The sequence below is a fragment of the Microtus pennsylvanicus genome, chromosome 7 (genome assembly GCF_037038515.1).
Source record: "Microtus pennsylvanicus isolate mMicPen1 chromosome 7, mMicPen1.hap1, whole genome shotgun sequence".
Lineage (NCBI taxonomy): Eukaryota > Metazoa > Chordata > Mammalia > Rodentia > Cricetidae > Microtus > Microtus pennsylvanicus.
In genome coordinates this window covers 108562075-108580446 of record NC_134585.1, presented here as the reverse complement: position 1 = coordinate 108580446, position 18372 = coordinate 108562075, and the positions used below count along the sequence as shown (strand labels likewise).

The 18372-nt window shown below is 38.5% G+C and overlaps 1 protein-coding gene across 1 annotated transcript; it reads right to left on the bottom strand.

Moving 5' to 3' along the window:
- Positions 1 to 1226: 1226 nt before the first annotated feature.
- LOC142853877 (chitinase-like protein 3) lies at positions 1227 to 14953 on the bottom strand. The gene is made up of 11 exons (XM_075979030.1): positions 14929 to 14953; positions 13619 to 13648; positions 12490 to 12691; positions 7165 to 7221; positions 6365 to 6530; positions 3945 to 4069; positions 3646 to 3769; positions 3195 to 3380; positions 2281 to 2400; positions 2055 to 2196; positions 1227 to 1345 (listed from the first exon to the last, which is right to left on the bottom strand). Exons 1-11 carry the CDS (start codon positions 14951 to 14953, stop codon positions 1227 to 1229), a joined length of 1296 nt encoding a protein of 431 aa, XP_075835145.1.
- Between the last annotated feature and the right edge of the window lie 3419 nt (positions 14954 to 18372).

The following is an 18372-nucleotide window of genomic DNA, read 5'->3' as shown; positions in this document are numbered from 1 at the left end:
TCCAGCCAGCCTACTATATAAATGGGCCAAGATCCCAAACTTCCTAGTGTAGGCATCTCAATATTTATAAAAACCTACCTCGTAGGAGTGAAACAGAATGTAAGAAAAATTTTTGAACTCAAATATCCTGACAAGGGAATCATACCAGCATTTGTGAAAGCCCATAAAACAAAAGGTAAAACTAAGGAGTGAATGGGGGAAGAAGAGGGAGCTAGAAGAAAATGGGAAAGAAATAATAGTTTGTAGGCAGAGACTGCTCTTTTGTTTCCTGGCTGCCCAGACCCAAAATAATCACACAGAAACTATATTAATGACAATAGGTAACTTAAGCGTATTTCTAGCTAGCTACTACATCTTAAATTAACCCATTTTTTATTTTATATTTTACCACGATGCTCATGATTTACTGGTAAGGTTTCTGGTATTTGTGTCCTTCTGTTGCTACATGGCGTCTCTCTAATTCCACTTTCTTTCTCCTAGCATTTTTTCTTTCCATAGGCCAAAGCAGATTTATTCATTAACCAATAAAAGTAACACATGTACAAAAGGACTTCCCATACCAAGAGTTTGGTAAAGGGGGAATAACATCATCAAATAGTAGGAGGTGCTGAAAGGATTCTGAGACCCAAGGAGAGATGAAAGAGTGACCTGGACTTTACTGCTCAACAAGACATTCAGCTTTGCATATGCTGTGCTGTCTTGTAGTCACTGTGACTCCTCCTGGAGTTTTGTCTCAAACTGAGAGATATAAATGATCCAAGTCTTCATTCATCCCTGCAGTAACATCAAATGCTTCTTTCCCAATCTCCATCCATTATGCACAAGAATGCTGACAGATAAAAGACCATGAGGTTCCTGGCTCTACAACTTCTTAACACATGTCTTCTAGTATTACAGCCCACACAGACACACACAACTGCTGTTTTCATGTGAAAGAAAAAATTCTCCAAATTCACACACACACACACACACACACACACACATACACACACACGGAGAGAAATAAAGACTCATGATCTGAAGGATGATTTTATTTTAGTAATTTGGGGAAGAGCAAGGGAGCTTTGCAAAAAAACAAAGGATACCATTCTGTTCAGAGTAATGAGAAGAGCTGAAAGGTCAAGCTCATGCCATGTCCCCTCATCACGGGTGGATTGAGGACAAGGTCCACTTGGGATATGTGCAGGGATTAGATTGCATTCAGGCCACATAGGAAGGCATCTTTATTATTCTCTTGTCACAGAAGGCAGAGAATCCACTGGCTCAGTTGTGTTCTTCTGATTTCCACTCCCACTGTCTAGTGGAGCATTTACCAGATGAAGGTCTGGAGCAGAGACCATGCAACCTGAAAGACACAGCACAACAGGATGAGTGGAAACCTTTATTTTTAAAAAAAACCTTTCCTAGAAGTGAAGTGAGGACAAGATGCACTGGAGAGGAGAGGGGTGATTATCTCATCTTCCTCACATTAGATCAGAAGATTTCTCTATCGTCAGAAGTTGAAAAGGGATGTCATATTGACCTGTGTTCTCAAGTGATTGCCTGTCTTTGTATCTTTCTTCAATGACACCCTTTCAATTTAATATGTCTTGCTTTATAAATCATATATGACACTGTGAGCTGATGGAAGCCACGTATATAAAAGCTTCTTATCCAAAAGATCTTGTTACAAAAATTAAAAGGTCATTCCGGTAAAAGAACTAAAGTACTCTTAATTCATTTCTGTCCTGTTTCTCCATGGAGACAGAGTGAGGCAATGAAGATGGCCTTCACAAGGAAGCAGATACCTATAGTGAGAGTCAGTACAGTTTCTAAATGTTCCTATACATCATGAAATTTAGGAATCTTTGCACGTCCCTTTGAATGCTAGAAGTCCAAGACAGTAGCAAGGAACTTTAGGTACTGGAGAGCATCAGGATATTTATCCCACTGGGGATGAGCAATGGGATGAAATGGGAAGATCCTCTCCATGCAAGGTGACACAAATGTCAAGAGTGCCTTTGGCTCAGTGAAGGGACATGCTTGTACTATTGCAAAACCCTGCTGTCACTTACTTGTACTGGTCACCTTGAGGGCTTCTTTTACTGTAGAGGTCAGAGGGAACTTGCCCTGGTTACAGAAAGAGCCACTGAAGTCATCCATGCCAAGGGCCCAGATCATGGCACCTCCAAAATTGTTCTGCTGAAGCCACTGGGCCTGGTTCAGGAGAGAGGTTAAGAGTCATTTGGATTCTTGCCACTTAATTTTGGGGCCTCTGGTCTTCCAAGGGAATGAACATACCTTGATGAGAAAGCTCCTGACATTGTCATAGCCAACCCACTCATTCCCTTTGTAGGCATAGGGCACTTCCTGAGAGCCTTCCCAGATCTGAGTGGCTCCTTTTGTGAGGAAGGTACAAACCTTTAAAAAGACAAGAGATCAAATTCTTAAAATATTATGCTAAAAAAGAAAAATATATTTTGTTTAGTATTCTCTGTGCCTCATTTTAAAATGAGTGTTATTTGTAATTAAAGACATTGAGTTACATTTTAAGTGGGGCTGATCAGTGGGGGAAAATTCTCTACAGCTAAACTATATCAAAGGTGAATTTTCTTTTTATCTCTCTTTTGTTTACATTTTGTTTTTTCCCATTTTTTGTTTTAGATAATATCTAGGTCTGTAGCACACAGTAAGTTTACACTCTCGCCTCTCCTGCATTTTGGCTTGAAATACGTTTACAGGTGTGAGGCATCACAGTTATCAAAACCATTCAGTCACAACTTTTCCCCAAACCCTAGTAAATGAACCCAGTCATTTTCACCAAGAAAAGAACTGGATCACAGAGGAACACCCAGCTAGTGCTATCATCCGATGCTCATCTAAGGTTGAGATTTAAGCACTGGATTTAGAGAATCCACATAGTAAGACACATTCTTCAATATAACTTTCCTCTGTGCTAATGCAGATACACATCAGTATGTGGTCTGTTACATGAAGAAATAGTATTTAATGTTAAACACTGTATATTTGTATGACTAAAGAAGTATAAATTAAAACATTTTATAAATTTGGAAGAACATTTATTAGATCTAGTAAGAACTGGACAGAATGAATGTTCAGATTCAGCTGATTCCAATCTTCCACCCCCTGACACCTGGCTACAGCCCAGTTCTCATCCTGAAACTGAAACAGCACAGGACGGCCAACCTACAGACCTCATAATAGGCCAAGATCCCAGATTCCTGTGTGTAGGGACCTTCAGGGCCAGGGCTTGAGGTTGGGGCACCAATTCCATTGTTAGATGGGTCAGTCAGGGAGAAGGTTTGTGCATATGTTGCGAATCCAACAATAAGCTTCTCAGCTGCAGCTCCATTTTTCACCCAGTACTTCATGATGTAATCCTGAAACACAGCAGGCGATTAAAAGTCCCAGACAGCTGCTGAAGACTTGTGGCTGTACATGTTAACTTCCCAATAGCACAGATTCTGTGATTAAAATAATTTTAGAGGTTTTTCAAAAACATATATCTAAATTTATTGTTAATGATAACAATAAAAACCAGTAATTTGAGAAGCTGTGTATGCTTCTAGCTATTTCTTGTATTAATTTACTCATCATTTAGGTTGTCTCTAGTATGATCTGCATTGCATCTTTTCAGGAACATACCATATTAAGGAAGGCATTGGTGCCAGTGTCAGTTGGGCATTTGTACAAAGGACTGTTTTCTCCGGTGTATCCCTCTTTATAGTCATGAAGATTGTAGTTCATGACTAGGATGTAGTCCAAGAACCTTGAGGAAAAGAGACTCTTAAATAATTTCTGATGAATATTTTCCGCACTTATTCAGAAAAAAGACATAATTTCCAAAACTTGTACGCAAAGCTTTGGAGCAACAAGACCCCTATGGGTTTGTGTCCCCTGACTTAATTCCAAGGGATGAAAAAAGAGTAAGAGGGACCACTTACTGGGATAGCTGGGGTATCTCATAGGCAGACTCAATGGTGGAAATGATACCAGCTACTGTAGCAGTGACCATCAGCCTTGGCTTCTTGCTTTCCAGGGATTCTTGCTGAAAAGCTTCAGACATTTCCTACAGAACATTTATGTATACTTCACATTCATTTTGCCTATTCAAATATATTATGGATGTATATATAATTGTATAATAATTAATAAGATGCTTTTAACATTTTGCCTCTTCTTAACATGATACTGTATCAAAATCTCATGATATATGACATTAAAATTTGTCAGTTATCTAATAAACATGGATATTAGAAAATCTAACTATGCCCCACCTCAGTGTCTTATCCAGTCACCTACAATGTAGAGTCCATGTTTCTGGTCAGAGCTTCCCCACCCGTCAGTACTCTGCCTGAGAAATTTCACTAGCAGGCTTTCCTCACAGCCAGTTTTCTATGGTGGAAAAACCTGCTTCTACTTTCTCAGTAGCTGAACTATCTCATAAGGCCAAGATTTTATGGAATGAAATGTATAGTTGGCATAATACAAAGAGGAAGTTGGTAAAAAATGGTTCATAAGTATAATTAAGTTACAGAGAAAATCAACATGTATTTAGGTCAGCTCTAATAAACAAATTATTTTGGTATGCAAATTATTTCCAACCAATTGCTACAGACATTACTATTTAGATCAGTGGTCATTTGTCTAAGAATTTTTACAGGATGGATAGACCAAATAAAATGAATGGGCTTACCACCTCACCTCAAATATTAAACCCCTACACACTGCATTATATGTGCATTGATTTTGTGTAGATCGAGAAGCAAGGACTAGGAATCATAGCAGTGTCTGGAGGCATGGCTCCCTTGTAAACAGAGGAGCTGTGTTTGATGATTAGTGCTATTAAATAAAAGTAACCTAAGGCTGACTTAGTGTCTTACGGTGAAACTATTCAGAGTGGTTGAAGATCTGGTATTGGTGGTGTGAAAAAGAATCTGTCACTGGAAGCATATCCCATTGGCATAATAGTCTGAGTGAAAAATGAAAGACTAGGAAAATAAATCTAGGAAGTAAAGGTTCTGACTTGCAAGGGGATAGATGTACAAAAGCATCTGTATTCTTAGACTTCACATTATTTATTCATTTTGCTTCCTAATCACCTACTGTTGCTGATACCACCAGTAAAGTAAATTATCTCAGGTTCTTTTGCATGAACTCTTAGTTATTATTTATTCAAGATGTTTTGGGCTTCTGGAGTTATCACACCCAACAGCTTTATGGATATTCATCAATTCTGTTCAAAATCTCCTTGTCTGTGTTAACCATCTTACCTAACATTGTAAGGGTCAAATGATCTCAGCAGGAACATGTAGCTCTCAAACTTTTTCACATGAAAATGCTCCCCTGGTCCTATTGATAATGTCTCTTTTATAGTCTCATGTACTTGACATCCTACCTTTGTGTACAACCCCTGTTTAGTACTGATTTAACTTTTACCTTGTTGACTGACTTCTACGGCTTTCTGTCCTAACATGCCTCCTCAGATTTTTCCATCCTTCATGGTTAATGTCTCAATAAATACCCAGACATACATATGTCACAATTCTACACTCTCTCTAATCCTTCAACTAATTACATAGAATGGAATAAGAATTCCAAATACTTGAATATACACAAAGTGCCCCATGATCAGATGCTAGTCATTTTTGCAAACTCACCTTTTCTATCTTACTCCTTTACTCATGTAGATCCCTATATGCCATCCTCTCCTGACCTAACTGAACACTCCCTGAATTTGTCAAGACTGAGATCGAGCATCAACATGAGAAGTTCTTTCTCATCCTACCATAGCATAGACTTGGGTAAAAACTAGATACTGAAATTTTGTCCTCCAGGGACCTTTATCATATCAGTTACCTAAATGAGCTTGTAATTGCAACTATGGCTTAAAGATTCCACCCCAGATATACATTATGCAAATCTAATTATGCTCAGTCATCTCTGTTTTGACATAGTCCAAATATTTTCCATATGCCTTGCTTATTAACAACAAACAGTCTCACACAATTGTTCCATGCATTGAACTCTACAATCAGATTGCACTGGTGATTATAACATTCAGTATCTTTGGGATCTTGGATGAGATATTCTCTACTGTAGTTAGTCATTTGTGAAATAAACACTCATGCTTAGGGTTCCTATTTGACAGAAAATGTGAAGATGAATCTTGATTGTTGAAAAGCACGCAGAGTAATACCCAACACATAATAACTTGTTGCAGTAAGGTGTGGTGATATCTAAGGATCTTGGTAAGCCTAATATTCTCAACTCTAAACTCTTTTTAGACTTTGCTCTGCAACACTCCTTAGAAAGGACAGGTTTTGTATCTTCTAGGACTCCAACACTTTATCCTTTTCCTCACCTGCACCAGGACAGTGAAGAGATGCTTGTCCTCAGGAGGGCTTCCAGGAGACCCTGGGTATTGCCAGTCCAAGTTCAGCCCATCAAATCCGTACTGGCGTAGGAAGTCAGTAACTGATTTGATGAAAGTCTTGCGGAACTCAGGAGTGGACACCATGTATGAGAAACTGAGGAAAACCAAAAAAAAAAATAAGGTAAGGCCATGATACAGACACGTTGGAATCAAACCCGTGAATAACTCAATTTCTGCCTCCGAGCCCTTCCCCTGGCCTCTCTGATTTTCATCCTGCCTTCTTCCAAAATCATGACTTTTCTCAGACATGGTACCTTAGTATAGTTTTCTTTTTTCTACTCTATAATTCCTGAATTTCCTGTGGTGTTTTCACCAACCAGATATCTGAGCTAACTGTGTTTATTTTTTCAAATGTCTTCCAAATACAGGGAAACTTATAAATCTTCTTATCCATAAGATTCCCTTTTATTTCTCTTCTCCAGAACACAGAAAAATGGAAAGACATTCGTCACACCTCTGTCCATGACAGTTTTAGGAACAGGCTGTTTGAAAGGCACTAACTCACAGCTGTCCATTCGTATCATTCCAAAATTAAATACATGAAAGCCAGGGTATCCTTTTCAATATCTTCTACTTACTATTTAGGCTCTAGTGAAAGATTTAACTGAATTTCAAAATTCATGAAATGACATCTTTAATGCCCATGGTAATGTTGTGAAATAACAGAACGCATATAGAATAGAACTAGCTTGTTTTCACATAAATGAAACTCTGAACAGAGCACTTACGGGGCAGATCCAGTATTGCTGCCTCCAACAGCCAGGAGAGTTATCATCTCATTGTTCCTTTAAAGAAAAAGTTAAAGATGAGAAATTTTATACTCTGTTGGTCTCTCTTTTTAAAAATGTTCTGTTACCTGTACTAAGACTTGTATTAGTTGTTGTCTAACATAATCCATCATACTATAGTTTAATCACATTGCATGACTGAAAGATTTATATATTTATATATAATATGTACATTATATTATTTGTATATACATATAACCAACTAAATATATATTTTAATAAATGCAATTCAAGCCCTTTATGCTATAATCCAATTTTCAATTTGATTTTCTGGAAGTAATAAACTGTCAGGTATTTATATTCCTATAACAAAAAAGTTAAAATTAGCTTCTATTCTCTTCTACAACTAGTTTTGTTTAACTTTCAAATACTGTATACCATAGTAATGTGAAATGTTATCTAAGTCCTTGTCACCTGACAGCTGACTCCTGAGCCAAAAGGGTGAGTATCGTATGCAGTAATTTTTCTTGAAATAATGTCTTATGCAATACATAACAGAAAGCTGCCCTTCTGCATCACACCATATGTTAAAATTATTTGAAACTGAAATTATTGAGTAAATATTAGATGTGACTTTATCAAATGATTGCAATAAAGCATGTAGTAAGCTCCATAGCAGTGGCTGTACATGATTTTTCTTGATATGAAATAAAAACAAAGGCAACAAATTTAAAAATGTATACTAGGATTTAATCTGTAAGGCAAAGGTTAAAAAAGAGGAACCACAATAATAAAGGATGAAGCTTGGAATGGAAGAAAACTTTTGTAAGCCATACAAATAATAAAGGATTTTTATAATAATGTAAGGAACATTTGAGATCCAAGTTAGAGGAGGAAAGGTAGTCCCTTGTTGGAGCCCACAGAAGTGGGTCTGCTTCACCTTGACTAAAGGTCAGAGAGTTTAAGTCTATTCTTGTTCCTTCAAGGTTATGACAGGAGGTTTGACCCTGGGTGTTGCTGCCTGTATGATATTTGGCCTAAGGTATGGTTGCTGCTTGTTCTGAGTAACAACAGAATACTTAACTCAGGATATAATTACTTGGTGTTTCAGGTACTGAAGAGGTAATTACTCTGTTTGTTGTTTGTATCATGCTAAAGAAGTCTTTTGCCTTCTTCCCCTCTTTTTGATCGGGGTATATAAATGTATGGAAAATAAATGTGGGAGGATACAGTATTTACTGGGTTGCCCTCCCAACTCTATTCTGTGTCTCTTTGTCTATTTCTTTTGTATCTCCATTTTTTCTACTCCCTTTTCTTAATTTTCACATTTCCTTCTAAGTATGGAGTAATAAGCTGGGTGGGACCCAGCTGAACTCTGTCATCTGGATGCGGGATATGGCAGTCCCTCCCCATCTGCCATTTGCAAACTCTTATGCTTTTCATTCTGCTAGAGCTGCAGTTCCCATTCAAAGATTAGAGCAGGGTCTGTTAGGCAGACCTTCAACACTCAAAACGTATAATCTTCCCTGTCTCCCATAGCCTGCTTGAGCTGCTTTTCTTGAGCCAGGTAAACTGAGACAGTCAATCCCTCCAAATTCCATGTCTTTAACTCTGGAGAATGTGGAAGATTACCCACACTAGTGACCCAGCCCATGCCAGAACACAAAACACTTCATGCCTACTTGCAGTGGCTTCCCCCAACAACCCCATTTGTGCTTTCACATATTAAAAGTGATTGTCTGAATAGAACTCTGACAGCATAGCAAATCAGACCAATAATAAACAAATAAGATTGCAAGAAAGATTCTTCTATACGAAAAAGAAATTATTAGTGAAATGAAAGGGCATTCCACTGAATGGGAGAAAACATTTGCTAGGCATCCATCACTTAGATGATTAGTGACTAGAAAAGTGGAAGAAAAAAGAACAAATCTTAAATTTGAAGAAAATCAAATAGGCTAATTAAGCAATGCAAAGGGATTGTTTATACATACAAAAAAGAATAACAAAGGACAATGGCACGGGGTTTTGATCCTACTTCATGTTCTGGCTTTGTGGGAGCCTAGCCAGTTTGGATGTTCACCTTCCTAGACATGGACGGAGGGGGGAGGACCTTGGACTTTCCACAGGGCAGGGAACCCTGACTGCTCTTTGGACTGGAGAGGGAGGGGGAGAAGAGTAGGGGGAGGGGGAGAAGGGTGGGAGGAGGGGGAGGGAAATAGGAGGCTGGGAGGGGGGGAAACTTTTTTTTTCCTTTTCTCAATTAAAAAAAATAAAATAAAATAAAATAAAAAAAGAACCAAGAAACACTTAAAGAAGTGATCAACATCCTTAGCCATCAGGAAATGTAGATGAAAACTGCTCTAAGCTAAGCAGTAGTGGTGCAAAGCTGGTGGGGTAAACAACCCATATCTAATTTTATTTAGGACCGTGCTATTAGATGATATCAGTCCCCAACATTGATCAGGGGGCCAACAACCTGAGACCAGAAAGGTCTGAGACACAAGGGCAAACAAAATACAACTGTTCTGCTAAAGGAATAAAGTCATAAGACAACTAATGACACTCTACTGTTCTACAGGGAAGTGCCTTGATCAGTCATCTTCAGAGAAGCTTCCTCATGCAGTAGATGGGAACAAATGCAGAGACCCACAGCTCGACAGTGTGCCAATGTGCAAAGAGTGAGAGACCTTGGAATACTTAGTTCTAAGCGGGATGGCCTCATCAAGTCCTTCCCCTCCCAAACCCCCAGAATAGAGGGAGCCTTGCAGAAGAAAAGGCAGAAAGATTGTAAGAGGCAAAAGGGATCAAGGACACCAAGGAAGACTGTCCAATGTCCTCTAAACACAGCCGCACAAACAGACTGGTAGGATGCTCAGGGACTACACAGGTCTGCAACAGAGGGGGTCTCAGCACTGAAAGGAGAGGTGGGCACAAGCCCCTTCCCTAGCCCAGAAACTATCGTCAATTGATAAATACAAGTGAAACTTTAGTTTTCTCCAATGGGGTTTCACTGGGGCTATACACTACTGTTAAAGATAGGCTCTTTATTGTGTATTTAAAGATATACAATAAATTCAATGGTGTCTTTGGAGGGACTTTGTCTCATAATGTTTTGTCATGATATTTTCTTAACCTTACAGGTTCTTAGCATATATAGCATATGATGTCTGGTGGTTTTGTATTTTTACAGGGTTCCTATGTATAAGAACGCTAGCCAGGCAGTGGTGGCGCATGCCTTTAATCCCAGCACTCAGGAGGCAGAGGCAGGCGGATCTCTGTGAGTTTGAGGCCAGCCTGGTCTACAAGAGCTAGTTCTAGGACAGGAACCAAAAGCTACAGAGAAACCCTGTCTCGAAAAATCAAAAAAATAAAAAAAGAATTGCATGTATCTCTGTGTCTGTATTTGATTCTGTAGTTTTATCTTAGGCTCTTTACCATTCATTTGTTTTTGTCTATTGTGGTTTGATTGTTTTTGATTTATCTTATTTTATTTTTCATTTTTCTGTAGATGCTTGTTTAATATTTAACCAGAGATGGAAAGGGTGTGAATTCAGATGAGAGGCGAGGTAGACAGGATCTTGTAGGACTTTAGGTAGGGGAAACCATGCTCAGATTTAGTGTATGAAAAAACCCTCTATTTTCAATAAAAGAATTCAATAAAATAGTCTGTCAAAAATTTCAGAATGACTACCATTAAATTATCAAAAGACCAAAAACGATTGTTTTTATCTAGCACAATAAAGCAAATATGCACTCCCGGTGTGTATGTAAAATAGTGCAGTCAATTTAAAAGTCAGTCTGATGAGCACAACTTTTCTGTGGATGTGTCTTAAGTAGTCTAGACTGTAGGGGAAACTCCGCCCAATGGGGGGCGTGTTCGCCTCAGGCTAATGTTTACATATAAATCTGGCGGCCCACCGGCCTCTCTTTTTTGTACCGGCCTCTCTTTTTTGTATCTCCTGCTCATCGCTGGATCCCTGATGTTGTAAGCCATTCCTTCATTAAAATTTGCTGTTTCATATTAAGCTAGCCTGGTTATTACGCCGCCTACACTAGACCTCACTGCAGAGGCACTTGCGTGTCCCCTTTCCCTAAAACTCTATACTCAATAGCTACATAAAAGAATCCCTTCAAATTCCCTTCAAGTGACAAATGTATAAGTAATATATTGTACATTTTAGGTAGCTATAAAGAAAATGAAAACTTTGAAATTTTGCGGAAATCTATAAAAGTGAAAAATTACCAAGAGAAGCAACCTAGGTAGGGTAAGATAAAAGTAACATGCTATCTTTTGCATGCTGATGTAAGTGTTTATTTTCCTGGTGTTTACTATTAATACCTTAGGACACAAGAGAAGAGAAAGTGAATGATTTGGATAGTGGGTAAAGCCTGAGAACAGTGCCATGAAGGTTAAATGGCTGTGAAGAGGAATATACATGTGGTGTAAATATTTCAGCAGGAAGATGGGTGTAGGTTGAGGAAAAAGGGGGAAACAGAGGAAAGAGAATCAAGGAAAATAAAGTGCGTATGAGAAAGCCACTGTGCAACCTCCTAATGGGAAATACAGTTAACCTTTGGGAGAGTAGGCACACAGAAAATCTACAAGATAAAGCAGCACCTGACTATAGGCAATGAGGCATTAAACAAAACCTATTTCAAGTATGAGAACCTCTCTACAAGAGTCACTGATGAGAGAGGCCACAGAAGCTGCAAAATAGTAAAAGTTTTTGCCAATGTTCTTGGTCTCACTTATGAAACTATATGATGAGTCCATAAGGGTAGGTAGGAAAAGAAAGACTAGAAAATTGTTATAAGAAAACAAAAGGGACTGGAGATATGACTCAATAGTTAGGAGCTCTGGATGCTCTTCCAGAGGTCCTGAGTTCAATCCCCAGAAACCACATGGTGGCTCACAACTATTCGTAATGAAATATGGTGCCCTCTTCTGACCTGCAGGCATACATGCAGTCAGAACACTGTTTACATAATAAATAAAAGGTGTTCTCTCTCCCCCCTCTTTTTCCTAAAAAAAAAACACCACAAAATAAAAATTAAATAAAGATGGATTCTAGAATACCAAATTGAGAAATTTATCATTGAAATGAGTGTGTATGGATACATGCCAACCATGTACTGAAACATTCCAGGACATGGACAGGATGCAAATGTTTGTTTTGTGTGGTAAATATATACAGTCCCGGTTAATACAAATGTAAAAAGATGGCATTGTCTGGGATTGCACTTTAAAAAATTGCTTCTGAACCACATTTTAGAGAAAGAGACACTATAGACACAAAACAGATAGTTTTTCCCTTCTCTGACCTGTTTTTCAGGGTACGTAAAATTTGGTAGTCAGACAAGTCACCCATTCTTCTTTGTGTGATCCTGTTGTTCTGAATCTCCGCAAAGGCATAGATGAGGTGAGAACACAGGCAGGGGTCAATATCACCAACACTGAAACTGCCCAGTCCTGGCCTGTCCTGGGCCGCATTGTTGTAGTAGCACATCAGCTGGTAGGAAGAACCTGTGGGATGTGAAGAGTAAGAAGTACAGTATGCGGCAGGTGACAGTGGGTCTGCTGACTTTTGTTCCTTCCTCTTTCCCCTACTGTATCTCAGGTACCTTTTATCTCTGAGAACCAGATTGTGTGGAGACTCTTGAGTATGAGTCCAAGGTTTCTAACTCATGCACCAGGCTCTCACTGAGTTTTGTTATTTAGAATTGGTAGAGGTCCATGTTCAAAGCTTGCATGAGCATAGGAGCTCATAAGAATTCATGCTTACCATTCCCGAGAAGCTCTACAGTTACCAGTTCCTTAACACTCAGAGGGAAACACTGCTGAGGACAACACAGATGGCTGAACTAAGAGTCATTCCTTGATGATAACCCATCCCTTTCCCTGGGTGATTTATCTCCTCACACTGTTTTACAAGTGCACTAATATGATGGTGTGGTGTAGGAGTCCCTTTTGTATGTGTGCTGCTTTCATTGGTTAATGAATAAAGAAACTGCCTTGGCCTAGTTGATAGGGTGGAACTTAGGTAGGCAGAGAAAACAGAACTGAATGCTGGGAGGAAGAAGAGCAGAGTCAGAGAAGCCATGGATCCTCCACCTGAGATGGACGCTGGTTAGAATCTCCAGTAAGCCACTGCCACATGGTGATACACAGATTAATGGAGATGGGTTAAACTAATGTGTAAGAGTTAGCCAATAAGAAGTTAGAGCTAATGGCCAAGCAGTGTTTTAATTAATACAGTTTCTGTGTGGTTATTTTGGGTGTAAGCAAGCTGGGCAGCTGGGACAAACAAGTGGCCCCTTTTCCTGCAACAATGGTATATTTTTAAAAGGACACACAATAAGCAGACATATGTTGTAAAAATAAATATGATAACATAAGGCTTATGGGAGGAAAAGACTTTGTCAAGAAAATGAGGTAACATCACTAACTTACCCAGCTGGGCATTCAGCAGAAGTGCCAGACCTAGAGAGAGAGAACAAACATGGACTTAGAGGTAGCTGTTGGAATCCTTAGCACTTCTGAGAAATCTGGACAATTGTACTAGAAGTTGATCAATATTATATAAATAGATCTTCACATCTGTACCAAGGGTGACCTTTTTAATTAACATAGATACATTTTCCTCTACTCTTTATGAATTCACAAAACATGCAAAGACACTCCTGTTTCTCCTTCTGTGTCAAAATTGAAGATAATTTTCAGAAATCAACTGTCTATACTAGCAACAAGTGCTAAAATTTTACAAATTGGTTCTCTTTTGTGACTCAACATTCAGAAATACCCAGCCTGCCAGAACCCTTGGGATCCCAGACTTCCAACACTTAGGGTATACTCAAGCATCAAGCAATACACCCTCTAGATGTGTTTTTTGAGTCATCTTTGAAGACTTTTTCCCACAGTTAATATGATGTGAGGAGCCACATATCTATTATGGGCTTCAAAAACAGTCCTTGAATTTTTTTAAATGGGTTTCACCTTTTATTTTGTTTTTGGCTTTTAACTGGCAATCTCACTATTAGCTCAGACTTTCCTTCAACATTGAACCTCGTCACTCCTGACAGATGAATGGTAGACATCTGACGTCACAATGCCATCAGACCACTTGTACTCTAAATCTCTTATTCATTGAGCTTAGGATCATTTGAATATATTCAGCATTTTAGCAAAGTTTGTAAACAAATTTAGAGCAGCTGGTAGATTTTCAATGAAATGGCATAAACAACTACTAACACAATCTCTTTGAATGAATCCATAAAAATAACACTTTTATGTCACCAAAACTACAGCATGTTCAAGGACAAATGAGAAAAACATTCTTCATTGTAAGGGGCAAAGAACACATGGCTAGCTCTAGCTCCTCCCAATCATTTTCATCTCTGTAGAACTCTAGTTTCAAGACACTAACAGATTCATAAGCACAACTTCAAAGTCAGGCAAGAGGTAAACCAAGAGAAGCAAAGAGAATGATTGGCTGCAGCAAGGAGAAAAGAGCACACACATTGCACATGAGTGAGACTTTCTGCTAGGCCATGGCATTGATATCAAAAAAGAAGTGTCACAATAGCCCATGGTGGAAGAGCAGGAGAAATCCTGGTTAAAAACGAAGAGAAATTAAATAAGAAAAGATAATCAATTTAATCATAGTAGTACTATACTATGAAATATGCTCCTTGGTTGTCAGATCTTGAGGCAAAAAAAAAAAACAGGCAAGATTGAGGCTCTAAATCTGATTACCAACTCACCTGTGACAAGAATGAGCCTTGCCATGGTGCCTTTAGGACTGCCCCAGCACAGCCTCCACTGCCTTTTTATGCATTTGAGAGCCTGCTTATCACAGATTTAAGATGAAAAGTAAACACTTTATGGGTTTTTGTGTGGGTAATCAGTAAATCCAGAGATCTATATACTGACTCAGCTCCTTCAGAATCTCACCACCATTACCTCCTTACCTGCCCTTTATTGAAAAAATGTTATATCTCCTTGCATTATGCTGGATATAATAGCCCTAGAAAAAATCATTCTATCAGTATCTTTTAAACAGGGTTCTTCCATATATCAGCTGATCAAACATAAAATTAAAGTTTTGTTGTGGAGATATTTCATATCAGGCATAAAATCACATTCCTCTTGAAAGGCAAACAAAACAATTCTGTAGAATTTATTATCTACTTTCCACATTTTTTCTTCCATGGAATTATTGCCATGGAAGTCAAGTACCCACTTGACATAATAAATTCTAAGGAAATCCTTAGAATCATAAGAACATACTTTAAAACCCTTCACTCCACTAAATTTGAAAGTCTAAAAGAAATGGATACTTTTCTTGATAGGTACCACTTAGTAAAGTTAAATCAAGATAATATGTGCATTTTGAACAAACTTATAACTCCTAGTGAAATAGAAGTAGGTCATTAAATTTTTCTCAACCAAAATCCACCCAGGACCAGATGTTCTTTGTGCAGAATTCTATCAGAATTTTAAAGACAAGTTAATGCCTATACTCTACAAATTATTCCACAAAATAGAAAGAACATTGATCATTTTTTTCTATGAGGTCACCATTACCATTATACCCAAACCACATAATGAACCAGCACATAAAGATAATTACAGACTAAACTTCATAAAGGACATATATGCAAAAATACTCAATAAAACACATGGAAACTGAATCTAAGAACACATCAAGATCATTATCCACTCAGAGGAATGTTCAACACCTTCCCTTGACTTTTAGGGAAATGCAATTCAAAGCTACTCTGAAATTACAGTTTAAACTTCTAAGGATGGCTAAATTCAATAACATGAGTGAGAACTCCTGCTGGCAGGATATGGAATAAGGGTGTTCTAGGATAATTTTATTTCATCATGACAGAAGCTGAATTTATCTGAGGGGAGGCAGCCTTTGTTAAGCAATACCTCAATGCTATCAGGCTGTAGGCAGCCTGTAAAGTATTTTCTTGACTAGTAATTAATGGGAGAAAGCTAAGCTCATTGTGGGTGGTGCCATCCCTGGGCTGGTGGTCCTAGTTTCTTAAAAAGACAGATTGAATAAGCCATGAGGAGCAAACTAGCAAGCAGAATCCCTCCATAATGTATGCATCAGCTCCTGCTTCCAAGTTCCAGTCCTGTTTGAGTTCTTTTCCTGGCTTCTCTGTGAGTGTAAGTCATGTAAACCCATTCCTCTCCAACTTACTTTTGCTCATGGTCCTTTATCACCGTAATAGAAAATCTAATGAAGATAAGATGGTACCAGCATAGCTGGGAATTGCTATGACAGACCTGGCAGAGTTTTGGGGAGGATTGTGGAAAGATTTTAGAACTTTGAACTAGAAAGCCATTGAGTGTTGAGAGTGGGATGTTCTTTGGGAGCTTGGAAAATAAGAATGTTGAGAGCAGTGCAGAAGATGGAGGTTTGGCATGTCAAGTTTTAGAAGGGATTTTCCAAGACTCCATCTGGGCCATTTGTTAATTTGAATTAAGATTCTGTGTCTCTGGTATGCTTATGCTGAAGAATAATCTGTGAGTAGCAAGACGCCAGAACTACTAAAGTGAAAACTTGCTTCACTTGAATACTCAATGTTGGCTGGCTGTAGCTGAGAAATTACCAGTGATTAAGAAGGGACCTGCATCATTGCCATAACATCTCCTGGAAAGTGTTCTCTCAGAGATAGCATACAAGGTGTATTCCAGAGTTGGCCAAAGTTTCATTTCAAGCTGTCAGAATAACTTGATAGTTTAAGGGTCAGCCAGGTGGTAATGATTTTGAAGGCATGAAGGGATCATAGAGAGCAGCTGAGGTTTGGCACTCTGAGGGGCCAGGATAGGCCATTAGTGAAGGTACAGCCTCAGTGGTAGTTAAAGGTCCAGAACGGAAGAGGTCATGCAGAGAAGTTGAGGCTTGGCACCATGAAGAGAGCCTATGAGAGGCTATCGGTGAAACTAAAGTTCAGTTGCAGAAAAAGATACCAGTATTTTGGAGATGCCAGCAACTTGGGATGACCACTGAGCATAGCAGCAGGTGTAGAAAAGATCCAACTGGAGCCTAGAATACAAGCTGTGTGTGCTTCAGAAAGCAGAACATGAAAAATGATGCAAGCCCCTGGGAGGCGCTCAGGAGCTCCTGCATGTATCTCAGACATTGGGCATTGCATTAATTATACAGTTGGAGTTTGGTTTTTCCTTTGTTTATATTGTTATTCTGCTTTGGTTCTTTCTTCCCTCTTGAAGTTAGGAAGTAGTTAACTTTTATTTTTAACATAAACCACAGAGATTTCAAACTTTTAAAGGAATTTTTGGATTTTAAAGACACTGAATATGTTAAGGGACTGAATTCTTAATGTGTTTAAATTTGTAAAGATTGTGGGCATTTAAAGTTAAGTTTTTAATGTGAGATCTTGGGAATAACTGAGAAAGAAAAGACAACTTAATGGTAATGTGCTTGTCAATTTGACATGGAGTAATTTGATGGATTGTTTTATGTCAATTTGGCACAAGCTTGAGTCATGTGAAGGAACGTAGCTTCAATTAAGAAAATGCCTCAACCCCATTTGAGTTCCTCTCCAGACTTCCTTCAGCAATGGACTATGATGAGGATGCATAAGCCAGAAAAACTCTTTCCTCTCCAACTTACTTCTGGTCATAGTGTTTCATTGCAGCAATAGAAACTAGAACTAAGTCAAGAGGAAACACTCATATATTTCAGATGGGTGTGGAACAATGTACATCCACTATGGATATCAGTGCGCAAGTTCCTCAGAAGGATTGGAATTGATCTCTTTCAGGATCCAGTGATACCATTTTGAACATATACCCAAAGGATGTGTCATCCTACCACATAGAGACTTGCTCAACCATGTTCATTGTTTTTCTATTCATAATAGCCATAAATTGGAAACAACCTAGTTGTCCTTCAACAGAAAAATGGATAAATAAAAGTGGTGCATTAACAAAATGGAATATTACCCAGCTTTTAAAAAGAAAGAGAACATGAAATTTGCAGGCTAATGATTGGAACTTAAAAGAATATTACCTTGAGAGATAACACACACCCAGAAAGTTAAATATGGTATGAATTCACTTACATGTGGATATTAACCTTTAAGAAATGATAATCAGGCTACAGTCCATAGATTCAGAAAAAAATTAAGTATAAAGAAGGGGACTTGGGGGGACACATAGATCTA